This window comes from Silurus aristotelis, assembly GCF_946808225.1.
Source record: "Silurus aristotelis genome assembly, chromosome: 25".
Taxonomy (NCBI): Eukaryota; Metazoa; Chordata; class Actinopteri; order Siluriformes; family Siluridae; genus Silurus; species Silurus aristotelis.
Genome location: NC_139598.1, coordinates 7,129,268 through 7,144,598, shown reverse-complemented (window position 1 = coordinate 7,144,598; position 15,331 = coordinate 7,129,268). Strand labels below are relative to the sequence as shown.

Genomic DNA, 15,331 nt, shown 5'->3' with positions numbered 1-15,331 from the left:
TATCATGATTATGACTAATGTCCTTTTAGTCAAATTCAGTCAGGCTCTGTCATGGAGGACGTGGTGTTGAATCTATAATGATCTCAGATGTTGAGCTAATGTATGAGTTGCTCAGGAGCTCCTGGTTACAAAGCTCCACTTTGTAACCAGGAGCTCCTGAGCAACTCATACATTAGCTCAACATCTGAGATCATTATAGATTCAACACCACGTCCTCCATGACAGAGCCTTTAAATGTTCAATGACGGAGAAACAGTATATGTAGAATGTAATGTTGAATATTAATTGTTTATTCTCAAATTTTAATGTCATCACTTCATGAAGTGGATTCCAACTGGAGCTGGTACAGTTCTAGATGTCTCGGGATTCTCCCGGTCCGTGTCTTCTTTTTTTTTTTTGAAGGTCCGAAATCTTTATGAAGTGGCACACATCTGGAGCTGGCCCAATCTCTGAATGCCTCTGGCTGGGTAGAAAAAGAGAAAGCAGTATAGAGGAATTAAATGTATCTGCTGTTTGTAATATTAAAAAGCACATAATGATCATGCGCATTTCATCAGATGTAATGGAGCACAAGGTAATGCGATTCCAAATGTTTATTTACAGCTGGTCAGCAGAGCACACATAGGCTGGTTATACGAACAAACAAACAAACAATAAATAAATACATAATTACAACATTGAACGACGTTTAAAAGTCAAGTAAAAGCCCATGTAGTTAACTATCCAACATCTGCTATAACCAGAAACAAGATTAGCCAATACTTTATTTTCATTCAAAAAGAAAAAAAACACCCTAGGTAGCTGAGTTTTTAGGCATATCGTTTTTTATAGCTGATGCGGTAGATATTTACAACAAGAGAAAACATTGCCCAAAGATGCTTCCATTAACTAAAAAGTATTTTTCTTTCTTTTTTTTCTTTTTTCTTTTTTTGTCTTATTTTCCTGGCACTATCATTTGCAGGGAAACTGCCATACAGTGAAAAGTCTGTTGTCAGTAGGGTAAGATTCAATTACAGAAATAATTTCATAAATAATTATCCTAAATAACACATTCATGCGTCATCACTTCATCACTACTGCTGTCGGCTTTAAGCGGATCACGTGATAATTGGATTTGGCAGGCTTCATTTTCTCATCTGTTCTTAAAACGATCTCCAACAGAAAATGTGCATATCTTCCTTTACTTTAGAGTTCTCTCTGTAGGACAAAACCACGAGAAACTGAGCTGATGCTTTGCTTCATGCTTTTTAGTCCATGACCAAAATCTTACATGAAGAGGAAATAATTTTACCTGTGGATTAGGATCATAGAGTGTAGGAGATTTCATTCTTAGTCCACTGATCGAGTTATTGTTCGAAAGAATAAAAAAGTTCATATCAGTATTTACCTTCTGTCTGCTCTAGTCTAGGCCTATATAAAATATAATTAATTTGTATTAAATATATGGGATTAGACTTTAGAACTGTGGAAAATAAATGTGGTCTCAGTGTTACTCATGCATCCTTAATATAGGTAGTTTAAAATGTACACTTATTTTGGGTCATAATAATTATAATCATATTTAAACATATTCAGTCTGCATATTTCTAAACCTTGTGTGGGAAAAAAAATGGCATACTCATTTAAACATTTATTATTCTTTAAACTGTGTGCAGACTACTTCAACCAGGGTTAGTACAAGCTTAACAAACACTAAAAACCTGGATATATATACAGACAGGAATTTCTGTGATTGCAGACGTAAGAATTCAGCATTGTTATAGAATGATAATCCCTAGTAATCATCTACAGCAATAGAAATCCTTAAGTGATGAAGAAATGAAGAATAGTATAGAACAGTTTATTATATAGAATAGTTAATTAGTATACTTCTGTCTTATTTGCGCACACACACACACACACACACACACACACACACACACACACACACACACACACACACACACACACACACACACACACACACACACACACACACACACTTTATTTCATGTTTACACTTTATTTAACTGAAAACCTGAAAGCAAAGTAAAACCCAAGTAGAGTCAGCGAAAGTGTAAAATGTTTATTTCTTTATACTGTGCAACAGTCACAATACAATAGTTATTTAGACAATCAAACAATAAGACAAATGAACACTGAAGTGAGACTATCTACATGGGCCTAGGTTATAACCTTAATGTTGGGGGAGGGGATCTTCCCATGGTGCTTTAGATTTTACATTGCTGCAAAAAAAAAGAAAAAAAAAAAAAAAAAGAAAAATTTATATATGCACAACAACTACAAATTAAATTCCTCTAATTCATTTAAACTTAATTGAATATATATAATATTTTCTTTTGATACAATGTCAATGCCAGCTGAATATAGCAGGAATGTTTAGTAGGCCTAACTAGCCAAGAAAGGCAAACTAAATTCTTTATCATGTTTAACGAAAATAAACGCTTAAAATACAAGCAACACATCTGGATTTGTTTCCAAAAAACAAACAAACAAACAAAAAAAAAAGTAAAAAATACATATAGAAAAGTAGATTCAGTCTATTACGCGAACTGTTTTGGATGTTCGGCAAATCCCATAGCTTAGAGCCACAATGAGGCTATCGATTCCAAATATACTCCAGCAATTGGATGAAATGTGCCACTTCCACTATGTTAAAAATTACATGTGTAATAGTAATAATGACAATTAAATGGCTACAATGGCATGACATTGGCATGGAAAATAGCTGGGTAATCTGGAGTTGTTTTAGGTCGGGTTTTAACTCAATCACCCTGAAGAAGTAGAGGATCCGTTCAGAGATGATTTTCGCATTTTGTTGTTGCTGAAAGTAAATTGCCGATTGGGGCTTGCCATTGAGGAGCCATTGACTGGACCGTTGACTGGGTTGGAAATATGTGGAAAATGAGGATGAGTGGACTGGACGGGTGTGCTTGGACTCTGTAGTGGTGACGATGTAGAAGGGGCTCCTGCTGGGCTATTGGCCTGGTCACTCGCAGAGTCACTTTCTGAGCGGTTGGCACTGCTTAAGCCGTCTTGTGTGCGAGTTATCTTCATTTTTTTGCAATTGGGACGTACTCGATATTTCAAGGGTAGCGGCCCATTCTGACAGGAGGAAAAAGGGGAAACGAGAAAAGAGCAAAAATCGACACTTGATCAATCACAAGCAGAAATCATTAGCATTGTAACCATTAAAAAAAAAAGGAATCATTTGCAAAAAAATTTTACAAGAATACTAAATTGCTAAATATGCCAAAAGTTCACCTGCTTACCCTTCGCCATGTGTAAATGTAAGCAATGTCCATTAATGTGTAGTAGTCCTTTAGCGGCTCATCCTCATACATCACTTCAATCTAGGGGAAAAGGTATCGGATTTACAAGTTAAGTCAAAGCTTTAATTCCCAAATTATAATAAACTGATCTAATATATGTTTCATTCTCAATTACAAGTCGTATTTAATACAAGTACATTTTCTCAATCCAAAAAGAATTTAAGTAGAAATCTGGTTACCTGGAAAGAACACGGTATATCCATCTTACTTCGCAGAAATTTTCTCAAATGCATTACAGTCATGGCAGCAGGACACTGTAAGTACCTCTTGTTATTTACCTTCAAAAAGAGACAGGAAAAGTAAAACCCCCACCAAATTAATGAATTATATAATAATGTTATATAATCTATAAAAGGACATTTGTAAACTATATTAATCATTTATTCGCTTTACCTCATCTTTAGTCTGTTTCTCTCCCTCACTACTTTGCTGTTTGGCCCTGAAAGATTGAACAGGTAAATACTCAACAAAAATTTCTTCATGTCTTTGAAAGAAGTTCAGAATGTATTTGTTATAGTTTCAAAAGGACATACTTGGGGTCGAAAAACTCGATTGACAGACTGATAATCTCATCATCTGTGATGATTCTCTTATCCTCATCAGCGACTTCACCACGATCTTCATTAGAACCGTTCGCAGCTTTTTAAAATAAATGACAAAAGATTTTATTAATAAATGAAATGGAATCAATATAATGAGTTGAATCAGGGGTGTCTTTATGGATCAATCAGTTAAAAAAATAAATAAAAAATTATATTTTTCACTAGAAATTGTACTTAATGTTAGACAAAGAGTTAAGACACAGGCTTCAAAGATTTACCATCTACTGATGGGTGTTCTGCATAGAAATCTCTTCTTCGCTTCATTTCATCTGCAAAGACAAACAGTTTACTCAGGATCAAACAGAACACCAGCATTTGGAAAATAGCGGACACCATGTGCATTGGACGTTTTTCTGTCTATTTGTCATACAGCATTAAGCATACTGAAATCATAGTTGGATGAGTGCAATATTTATCATGCATCAAAGGACGAATATGAAAAAAATTGTCAAATAAGGCAGCATTGTAGAATAATGTTTGAACTAACAATAAAATTTTTTTTTTTAAAAAGTCTAGTTCATAAAGGAGAATAAGCACACCGGGCGTCTGCATGACATTGCTCTGGTGAATTCTGAAAGAGCATTTGATAAGGGTCATCAATAAAAAGGAATCACAGGATGAACAATATTAAACAGAATAATACAGTAAACAGTAGGAACATTTTAGTATCAGTAAATTCTTACACGTTTATGGTTATATGCACTTTAAGGGTGTAATAAGCCACTTACTTTTGAAAAGACCTGGGACCAACTTATACACAATGTCCTGCAGAGTTTTGTCAGACCTGAGACAGTAAAAAGGTACATTCTTAGAGGAACTTATTCTTTAAAAAAAAAAAAAAAAAAAAAAAGACCCTGCAACCGTCGTGCAAAAAAGAACACCATCATGGTGGCATGTCATGAATAGAGCAAATTAAATGAACGCCATGTCGATCACATAAAACATGCAATATTAAGCCTTATTAATGGATATATTACTTGTATGACATTTAATACACAAACATTTGTAATTATTACCTTATATTGAGAAGAGGCTTTGTTTTGTGCACTTGGACATCACATATGGGACAGTATTTACTGGTCGCCAGGTAGCGGACAATGCACATTTTGCAAACTAGGTCAGACAGACATGGCAGGTTAGGAAAAAAAAAATTTAAAAAAATGCACCCAATTATGCAGCTGACAGGTAGAGTAATGCCTGAGTGATGAAGACTTGGTACTCACACGAATGCAAGCATTCAATGATTGTGGTTGCATCAATGAAATATCCACCGCATAATACACACATCAAATGTGGATTGAGCTCTGTGATCTTGATCCTTGTTGTGCGATGCATCGTCATGGAAGGGAAAGGGCCTAAAGAGAAATGAACATGTGTGAAACCATTGTGGCTTGGCAGAGGAGGAAGGCTAAATGACGGCCAACAAAAATGCATAATGTTCCAAACGGTAAGTCCTAACGTTTATTGTACTAGGCTTTAATTAGAACATGCTGGAAAATGATTCATAATCTTAAAAAAAAAAAAAAAAAAAACTCCTATTCATACACTTGCTATTAATAATAATAAGAAGCAGCCAATTCACAACATTCAGCAGACCAGCATACATAGTTTTTTTTTTTTTTACCATGGTAATCAAGCAAATCTAATCAAATCAATCCAATCCAGCAATCCTTGGCAAAAAAAGGCCAGAGCCCAAAATATCAAAATATTAAGCTTTTTATGATCTGAATAACAAATCACTGGTCAGGTTAGAACAGCTAGAAACATGAAAATTCACTTAAAACCATGCAAAATCCTGACCATGTTTAAAATACTTGATACTAACCATATCTAAATGCACAATATTTTCTAGAAATACCTCCTGGGGGTGTTTTTAAATATAATAAAATATAGATTGGTCAATATTTGATTAGCAGGTCACATCATGAGGTCCATCAAGGACCTGATAAACCCATATATATATGTATATATAACCAAAATCAATAGAGCAGAGGGAGAGCTACAGTATTTGATGCATCCTTGATCATTTCCAGACCAATCATTTGTGGTTAAAAGCTTAATGTTTTGGGCCCCTTGCGTAAGAGATTGCATGCAAATCCAATCTCCTTTTATAAAACCATACATAAGAATAATTATCTGTTTAAATCTACTGCCTTCGACATGGCGGCGTTTGCGACCCCCGGCATTTCAGCAGCATGCAAAACCCCTTGTCCCCCCCCACCCAATTCTATTATAATTAAAAAAAAAAAAAAAAAAAAAAAAAAAAATACACGATTTCTGAAACCGCGCACGGAAACGCTTCTTGTTTCTATAGCAACTCCGCTCTCGTCCAAGTGGCTCCCATATTCAAAGGTGTGGATTAAAACGTGCTCAGCAAGTGCACGCGTGTGTTTTTAAACATACACCAAATGCATCTTTTTTCCTGTAATGTTATCACAATGTGTGCACGCAGTTGCGTCGTTCACAGACTTAATAATGCTTTTAAACGCCAATCAATTGACCTTTTAACGCATTTAGCCATTGCAGCGTTTAATAATGGGGTTATAGTCAAATCTAATGGAAAGAATGTAAACCGACTTCATGGAAATAAAACCAGTCAGGGTTTAAACGCTAAACTGTGGTGCTTTATCTAAGAACCAAATGATCTCTTAATTTTTTGACTATGTACTGATGAATAACTGATCAGCAACATTGCACTGTGCGATTATCCTCTATCAACAATAATTGAATAAAGCATCCCTATGATTCTCAGCTCAGTTTCACTGATTTCTGACTCTCAGACATGCAAACCGCCCTGAGAAATTCCGTTTCAGTTTGTGGTTAAAATATTGACGGGTGTTCAATGAAGAGGAGAAAAAAAAAAAAAAAAAAAAACGCTCGAGAGTGGAGACAGTGCACAGACTTTTGCATACTCATTAACTTACAGGCTACATAGGCATGAAAAAGGATACATTAGTACAGATTGAGTGCAAACTGCAGGAGTATGTTATTGCAAAACCCACGCAACAATTTGCCCCCCAAAACAGACAAGTCCAAAGGTCAAGAAGATTATTCAGATTATTGCAATGCAATCCCATATTGTGTGGCTTCAAAACGTCCTACGCCTCCAATTCCCGCAATTCAACCAATATTCAGCGATACAGTATGTAGAAATATGCATGGTTGTTTCAACTATATGTTTATCATGAATCAAGCAGTCCTTAGAAGAGAAACTTCCCTTAGAAACTATTTAATGCAAACATGTATACAATTGCCATATGCTTCAGATGAATAATCGGGCAAACACTGGATGAATTATTTCATTATGTCCAGCTTTAACATACAGGTTCCTCTGCAGTCATAATCAAATAACTCACTGATCCACAAGAACCACAGCCACACATACAGTCCCCATACCAGTCCATTATCACCTACAGCATGCTCGAAATGTGTAAGCAGAAATATGACCCATGATAAACAGCAGAGCTAGGAAACAGACTTATAGACAAGAACAATGCATAGAAGAAGACTAATACATCTACAAAGATTCTCAAAAGCTACGTTTTCTTTTATTTAAAGCATGTTGGGACAGCTAGGGAAGCTCTGCCCTGTGTCCTAAACGATTAGATCATGCAACTTGAGCACACTATAATGCCTGACGCATGCAACTAATCATTGAAGTTCATATATATATTTTTTTAAAAGTTTGGTTCTTTACGTTTCACGTAGTAAGAACCCCCAGGTTTTTTGGCTGTAGTAATTCATGCACGTTTGACATCTCACAACATATCGGTGGTCGACACGTTTTTAAAGCAGTTTTCAATGCTGCATGACAATAATCCGATGATACACAACCTGCGGAATGTAAACTGTTGTGTGTTTTCTTGGGGGTTCTTTATAAAAACGTGTGCACGGTAGAATTTCGCCAGACCAAAACAAACCAGTAGTTTTACGCACGAAAGCGCCACTTTTCACGCATGTCTTTCGTGACGAAAAGAAGACAAAACTCAGCTTATTGATTACTGATTGTACTCTCGATTCAGGCCTAGACATGACACTATGGACCTCTGGCAAATACTAAATGTCAAGAAACGAGTAATTAAAAAAATCTAACTGTGCATCTCGTGACAATGTGCAACTTTTTAAAAAGATTTTATTTATTTATCTATTTTTGCTGCTGCTGCTACATAAGTCGTAACCTGCATTTCTGATGGCCGAGAAAAAAACAGTCATACAGACGTGACTATTCATCACATGCCCTTTGCGCAAACAAGACACGTGTATTTGTGGATGCAAGTCATCGTAGCGTGTTTTCCAAACATGCAGCCTCAAACGCGTCCACTGACAAACTGAGTATGTGTTTGTTTGTTTTATTGATTTGTTTCAGAACACAGTAGGATGCGTGTGAATGTTGCACGATCAATTTTTACAATAAATGTAAGAAAAAACTGGGCTATCATTACAAGTATGTGAACGTATTGATTTTTTAAAAATATATATATAAAAAATCCGGAACATTTAGAGACGCGAAAATTAAATAGAAAAGAAAATAGTTTGGATGGAAATGATTTCTACAGACACACAAAACCGAGTGTGGATGTGTGCATGCTTGGGTCAAAAAGCATTATGCACATAAAAAAAAAATACTACTCAAACACTAAATACTACAAAACCATTAAATACTACTCTCGCTGAAAGCAATATACAAGTCAGACCAATCTGCGTGTGACCGATTAGACACAAGAACATCTGAAAGCAACTCAAAACTATTAAGAACATTTATTTAATTGTGCAACCTTGACAAAGACGTGTTGAACATCGTTCACATCTTGCAATTTAATCCAGATAAATAAGATGACAAGCATTTATATGACCCCGCGACATCCGATTCTGCACCGCCAATTAACCGAGCATGTGAACTTAAGTTGAAAAGGTGGATACAATTGGACAGTTGCAACAACAGATCTACATTTTTGGGTTCTCAGCCTGTTAGAGAATGCATATCTATAAAATCGAGAATCTGCACGTTCATGGAGTGAGCGAAATATCATTTTGAGTACGGGCTCGCGCGAACATTTGACTCCACGCGCTTGCGAGCGCGAGACCGCGGCTTCGTTTCATTCGAATCCTAAATAGTAAATTCGAGCAGAAACCTCCGGCAACACGGTCAATCAGCACATCACATCCTCTTTAACAAGATATAATCCCAGAACGGCAGGAATATAATATGGCGTGTTGGAGAAGAACTAAAAACCGAAGCTCGTGCGTGGACAGAGTTGGCCGCGCGAGCTCGAGCCCTTCTGTCTGTCAGCGCCTGCATCCAGTAAGAAAAAAAAACGCGGATCCATTTTACGATCGCGGAAAAAAAAAAACGGTACATTTTAGGCAAAATAGTCGGTCGGAAAAAAACCTATTGGTAAGAACCGATCCCGGAGAAGACGTACCTGTAGGAGACCGGGTTGAATCCTCAAGAGCGGAGTTGAGACAATGAAAAGTTGCGAGTCGATCAGCAGAAAGCGAGCGCGAGCCAAGCGGCCATTTTGAAAAAGAGCTGCAGACGCTGTCAATTGCAATCAGACTCGTCGCTACGGCGCATTTTAGTAGCGGAGAGAAAAAAAAACGCTCCTTCCGGGTATCGGGTGCGAACAACGGCGCTTAGATTAGATTTAATTCCGCGTAGGATCCAAAGAGTGCAGGGGAAAAACGCCCTTTCTCTCAGCCAAGGTCCTCGAATCGCGTCTTTGTACAGCGCAGTGCTGATGGCTCGCTGGAAAACTGACACCGTCCCCCAAAATGGCTTGCGGTTCGACCGCCCCGTGTGGTCACGTGACTCGGTTGCTTAAGGGCGGCCTGGGAATTAGAGCTTAACACGGGTCGGTGCGTTCTCTCACCGGATAAATCAGAAATGAAATTCGGTACAGTCTTTGAAAGAAAAAGAAAAAATACTAGAAGACACCAGTTATAGGTGTGAACTCACATGTCTGCACCATTTCATTCAGCCTCTAAATCGGTTTAGGATGCAACCCTTCGTCTCAATTGACATTATATTGGGTCTGTATGTTAATAGAGAGTGAAGAAGATTGTAAGAAAAAGCCGAACATTTGTGTGCATCGTTTTCTAGGCCTGTTAGAAAAAAAACGTAGGGAGCAACCCAGCAACAATCCAATGCACGCACACACCCGCTAAATAAATACTCCTCTTCTTTATATTGTGTGAACGATTAAAATGACAGAATGAGAGTTCATGCGGAACCGATTTTCTTGCATTCAATTCTTCTTCACATTAGTTCCAGATAACACGTTCATGATTCCTTTATTGCTACCCAACGCGTGTTTGGTGGTCACGGAGGTCTGTGTAGCCCAACAACAAACTGCCCACCCCCCCAAAAAAATAGCGTATCATTAAAGTGCAAGAAATGAGCATGAGCACGAGAGTATTTATTAGAAGCGCGTGCAGTCTTTTGCAAAAGCATAACATACAAATGCACTGAATCCAGTAGCAGTAAAAAAATTAAACTGTCCGAATTGATTATACATGAATGCAATCAGAATTAGGAGTTCATAGTGTTAAAGTATTCTGCAAACATTACAAAAGGTCACGCCATACACATCAAATACAAACCTATTCTACAGTACAAGTAGAATATATAATATAGTTCTCCAAAAACATTGGCTTTTTGACTGTTGATTTTTTTTCATAACAATGTATATTTAGTTTTGGTTATGGGGAAAAATCTTGCGGTACATGTTTATAGAACAGAAGGAAGTGGCGTGTCGGATTCCAATGTACTCAATATTACTATTAAAGCACACACACACACACACACACACACACACACACACACACACACACACACACACACACACACACACACACACACACACACACACACACACACACACTTTAATGCAGAAGTGATATTGTCCATAGATTAAATCTGATGAAGGAAGATCTGCTAAAGTAACTATTGCAAGCCATAATTTGCTGTATTCCCGGCCTTTAAAACGCCTCCTCCAGTTTTTTATCCACAATAAATAGGGCAACATACACATGAGATTGTATTTGTTATTTTATTGTGAACGTTGTAACGTACAAAAAAACATCCCACATGGTCATGATCAGGTAAAAGGTGTTCCTATACAGATCTGATGGCCTGACTGGGAGAGTCACAGCTGGGTTGCTCTCTCCAGACTCTTCGCGGCATCCTTCATCTTACCCAGTAAATCCTGAAAAGGGTTCATAAACAACTGTTGTTAATCCATGTTGGCAATAATACAATCATCTCCTTACTATCATTACACACATTTATTTTTGTTCTCCTCCAGAGTAAAAAAAAAAAAGCGGTGCATTACATCACCGACTTGACATTCTGCAAATTCACTGAAGTGGCCTTCTTTCTTTGGTCTTTATTGTGTTGATATAATGCTCTTGGGTTAAAAATGGTATAGAAAATACCCTTAAGCACGGGTACCCGGATGCACTTGAATATCAAATCTTCCAAACAAAATATTACAGGTCAAATGTTTGATCGAATTTATTTTAAAGTCAGAACAAATAAATGAACACGGAAAAAACAAAAAAACAAAAACAAAAATAGAGAATCTGAATTCATAAATCGACGAGGCTCTGGGAAACTAATGTGGTTCAAATGTTCCAGATAATCGAATGTTTGTTTTTGCGTAATTAATTTGCGTGATGAACAGATGTGCACGTGTAAACCGCACACTTTTTTTTCTTTAACGTTGCAAATTATCATTTAATGGCATTATAAAGTCAATCCAGAACGCACGTGACAAAAAAAAAATCAGCCAATATTGAAGACTTTGCTCCAGATGTTTCGCGCGCTGATTTATTTTATTTTAATTTGTAATTTTTTGTGTCATTTTTTGTGTCACGTAACCACAAGTCGGCAAAAAAATGAATTTTCAGTCTTTAGCTCAGATTAATTTCACCTTCATATTAACTTGTAATAAGTAATGACTAAAGCCTCCTGTGTGAAGTAAACCATCAGATGATTAGGATGATGCTATAGTAAGATAAATATAGTACACAAAAAACATTTAACAGAATTTATGGCTGTTTCCAATTTTTCATTATCCCTACCCCAAAATATGTTTAAAAAGCTTGAGGAACAAGATTAGCCTAAACTACAATAAAATAAATGGTATGTTCTTTTCCGCTCAACTACTTTTGAAATGGGCATCATGACACTGCCACTTTAAGGGCATGAGAGAATGCATGAAAAGTGATTTATAATGAAATTTCTTGGGAAATTGCAGGGTCGTCATCATCATCATTCTACAGCTGCATGTATGAGACCTAAACAAATCACTAAGATGTGTGAAAACAGCTTTTTTTTTCAACTGAAACAGAAAGGATTCAGTGTAAATACAAAGGGAGCCTTCAGATTTGAAACAACCTGCCTTATATCTCGCTCGACAGACAGACAGACAGACAGACAGACAGACAGACAGACAGACAGACAGACAGACAGACAGACAGACAGACAGACAGACAGACAAACAGACAGATAGTTTGCTTCCGAATATTTCTTAAATCCATTTCTAGTGAGCTTATTGGATAATTGTTAATAAATAAATCATACTAATGCATTGCACATGCTTGAAATATTTAACATGGTTTGGTATTAAAAATTAAAAAAATACCTGAAGTTGCTCCAGGGTGCAGCTAAAATTTAGTTCCGAAGATCCTACGTTATTTTCACCATTCTGAAACATGTCACGCAAAGTCAATAAAACAGACAAAGAACCAATTCGTTCTCATGCACTTGTGACCAGAAAGTCGCGAGTTTAAATCTCAGAACACCATCGTTAATCCTGCCCTGTCAGATATTTGCTTAAACTTATTCTGCTTTGGATTCGAACCTACACAAATGTCAAAGTACTCTTTCTGAATATGGCAGCAAGTGGCACATACCTCAGTTTTTAAAGAAAGCAGATATGATGGCTGATTGACCTTATGCACGTGGCTGTTCTATAAATAAAAAAATAAAAAAAATCAGCAATAAATAGCATTCAGACAGACAGACAGACAGATCTTTATTGTCATTGCATTGTACAGGTACACAGCAACGAAATGCAGTTTGGCATCTACCAGAAGTGCAAAAAGTAGCAATCGTGCAAATATTCTAGTTCAGTACAAGTTGTTTCCTGTCGGTATAAACCAGACACTGTACCTTTATGCAGTAATCTATGCGCCAGGAAACATCTGTTATGTGAGGAGGGCACCTATCGATGCTGAAACACAGGCAAAGAACATGTTAGACTGAATGACTCGCTTTATTTGTAGCTATTGTGCACATCTACAGAGCAAAAGTTTTCAACACATGCTACATATAAGCTATAAATGGATTTAACCGTATCTGGAACTTTGTTAATAACAGGCTACAGCTAGTCATGAGGTACCTGTTGTATATGAACAATAATCGTATTAACAGTCCGAATTATACTGTTATAGCAGACCAGACCACTGTATAAACACGTATACAGTTAAACGATGGTGACTTACCTCGACAACACTTTTTCCAGACTAGGTTTGCTTTTCTAAATGTGAAACGAAAAGCACAGGTTATGAAAGTTTGTTTACCGGTCGCACAGCACACTTAAGAGGAGGTCATCACCTGATAGCGGTTGTAAAACGCGTCCACTCTCTCGCTGTCGAATTTGAGGTCTTCAAGGCATGAGCTGTAAGAACGAATGTCCACTTTATTTACCTTACATACCTAAAAAAAAAAAAAACTGAAGAAAAACACAGAAACACAAAAATAACACATAGCTTACCATAGGGTCGACTTGTCTGCATTTTGTTTAACTCCTTCTAATATGAATGTTGTTGCTGCAATATGACAGTGTTTCAGGAGAGCCTGATCTAGGTTCTTCAGTTCTGGGTAATCTAAAGGAAACAGAGGTCGAGATGGCATTTATATGTATATGCATGTGAGATGTTGGAGCACCTGTATTGGAGCTAAGCCACAGGATATGGATCTTTGATATGGGGTCATCCATGTCCTGCACAATTTCAATGCTCTGACACACCTGGTTTCACTGATGTGTTTATTTACAGAGATCATAGATTAGAGAAGGCATGCATCAAAGGAAAAACATTAAACTGTGCATGACATAGGAGTCCTCCAGGCAAGACAAGGGGTGGGAACCTGTGGTTAGAGCATTCAAATGAAAGCAGATATTCAATAATCTTAGTGGTGAAGCTGCTGGATGTCTCTCACTTGGCTGCACAGTTGTAAGGAATGCTTTTGTGCTGCATGAATAGGCTACAAGGCACAGGCTACATGTTAGCATGCTAGCACACACAATCGCACGGTAGGCTGAAAGAAGGGAGGTAAAACGAGATGCAGAAGGTTCACACTGACATTATATTCCAGATGTTTTCAGCACTGGGCTAATTGCGTATATCTTATTAAAACAGGCACCAGATCACGAGAATATGCGTCTTTTTACTGCACAAGTTCCCCGAATACAAAGGGGCAAAATCGGCGGGTTTTACCAAAAACGCTGCCTGTCGGAAAGGACAGCAGACTGTCGAAAGCCGCTTCGGTGAAGACGGTGAACGATTTTAAGTCCAAGTAAGCGGGATCGGAGAGGACTTGAAGCCCTTTTACTACCGAATCTGACAACTCCATTTTGTTGCCGAGACGCAAAGCGGCGCCTCCTGGTCACGTGACCTGGTCAGCTGATCTCAAGGCAGGTTCCGTGTTATTTGGCGGATGTAAAAAAAAAAAAAAAAAAAAAAAAAAAAAAAAGGGATAAAAACAGAATAAATAAATAAATCCAAGACAAAGTTTTTACATATATTCAACTTTTTATGTAGTTTTCTTACATACAAATCCACTAAATACTGTTCTAGTTACTTCATCTGCAGTTGAAGCCTAACAGTAAATCCCACATGTGACTCTTCATCAGAGACATTACAGCCTAAATGTGCAATATGGCATGTATTAAAAGATTACAGCAGTCTGCAATCTACCAGGTCAATAGATATTACATGCAAAAACATCCTGTGTGTCTTTTGCAGTCACTGACAAAATCACTTAAAGGTTCTTCTCAGTTCAAATCCCTGCTTCAGCTCTTCACTTTTCACTTTTCCTTCCTTTAACACCTGCTTCAGCTATAATCAGTTCAAAACCAGCCTTCTCTTTGCTGATGTTGTTGGCTTTGAGAAGGGAAAACACTGAAATATGTACAGTATGCATGCAGTTTTAATACTGCAAATGATATACTGGTGTGTGTGTGTGGGGGGGGGGGGGTGATTCAAAGTCATATCCTTATCTCATTAAAAACAAAAACCACACCTTCCTGAGTTTACCTCCCAAACAGTTTTGTATTTGATATATCTGTCTGCTGTACCACAAAATAATATTTTAGACATCCAGATGTTCAG

General features: G+C 37.3%; 2 protein-coding genes across 2 annotated transcripts; both read right to left on the bottom strand.

Annotated features, from left to right (window-relative positions):
- Positions 1-2,050: 2,050 nt before the first annotated feature.
- Positions 2,051-9,705, bottom strand: bmi1a (bmi1 polycomb ring finger oncogene 1a). Its single transcript, XM_083530477.1, has 10 exons — positions 9,358-9,705; positions 5,158-5,289; positions 4,951-5,047; positions 4,663-4,718; positions 4,153-4,203; positions 3,866-3,971; positions 3,726-3,771; positions 3,512-3,610; positions 3,273-3,353; positions 2,051-3,105 (listed from the first exon to the last, which is right to left on the bottom strand). The coding sequence occupies exons 2-10, from the start codon at positions 5,273-5,275 to the stop codon at positions 2,770-2,772; spliced, it is 990 nt and encodes a 329-aa protein (XP_083386603.1). The 5' UTR covers positions 5,276-5,289; positions 9,358-9,705; the 3' UTR covers positions 2,051-2,769.
- Positions 9,706-10,964: 1,259 nt separating this feature from the next.
- Positions 10,965-14,630, bottom strand: commd3 (COMM domain containing 3). Its single transcript, XM_083530478.1, has 8 exons — positions 14,438-14,630; positions 13,714-13,825; positions 13,554-13,617; positions 13,442-13,476; positions 13,110-13,170; positions 12,851-12,907; positions 12,580-12,642; positions 10,965-11,139 (listed from the first exon to the last, which is right to left on the bottom strand). Exons 1-8 carry the CDS (start codon positions 14,571-14,573, stop codon positions 11,080-11,082), a joined length of 588 nt encoding a protein of 195 aa, XP_083386604.1. The 5' UTR covers positions 14,574-14,630; the 3' UTR covers positions 10,965-11,079.
- Between the last annotated feature and the right edge of the window lie 701 nt (positions 14,631-15,331).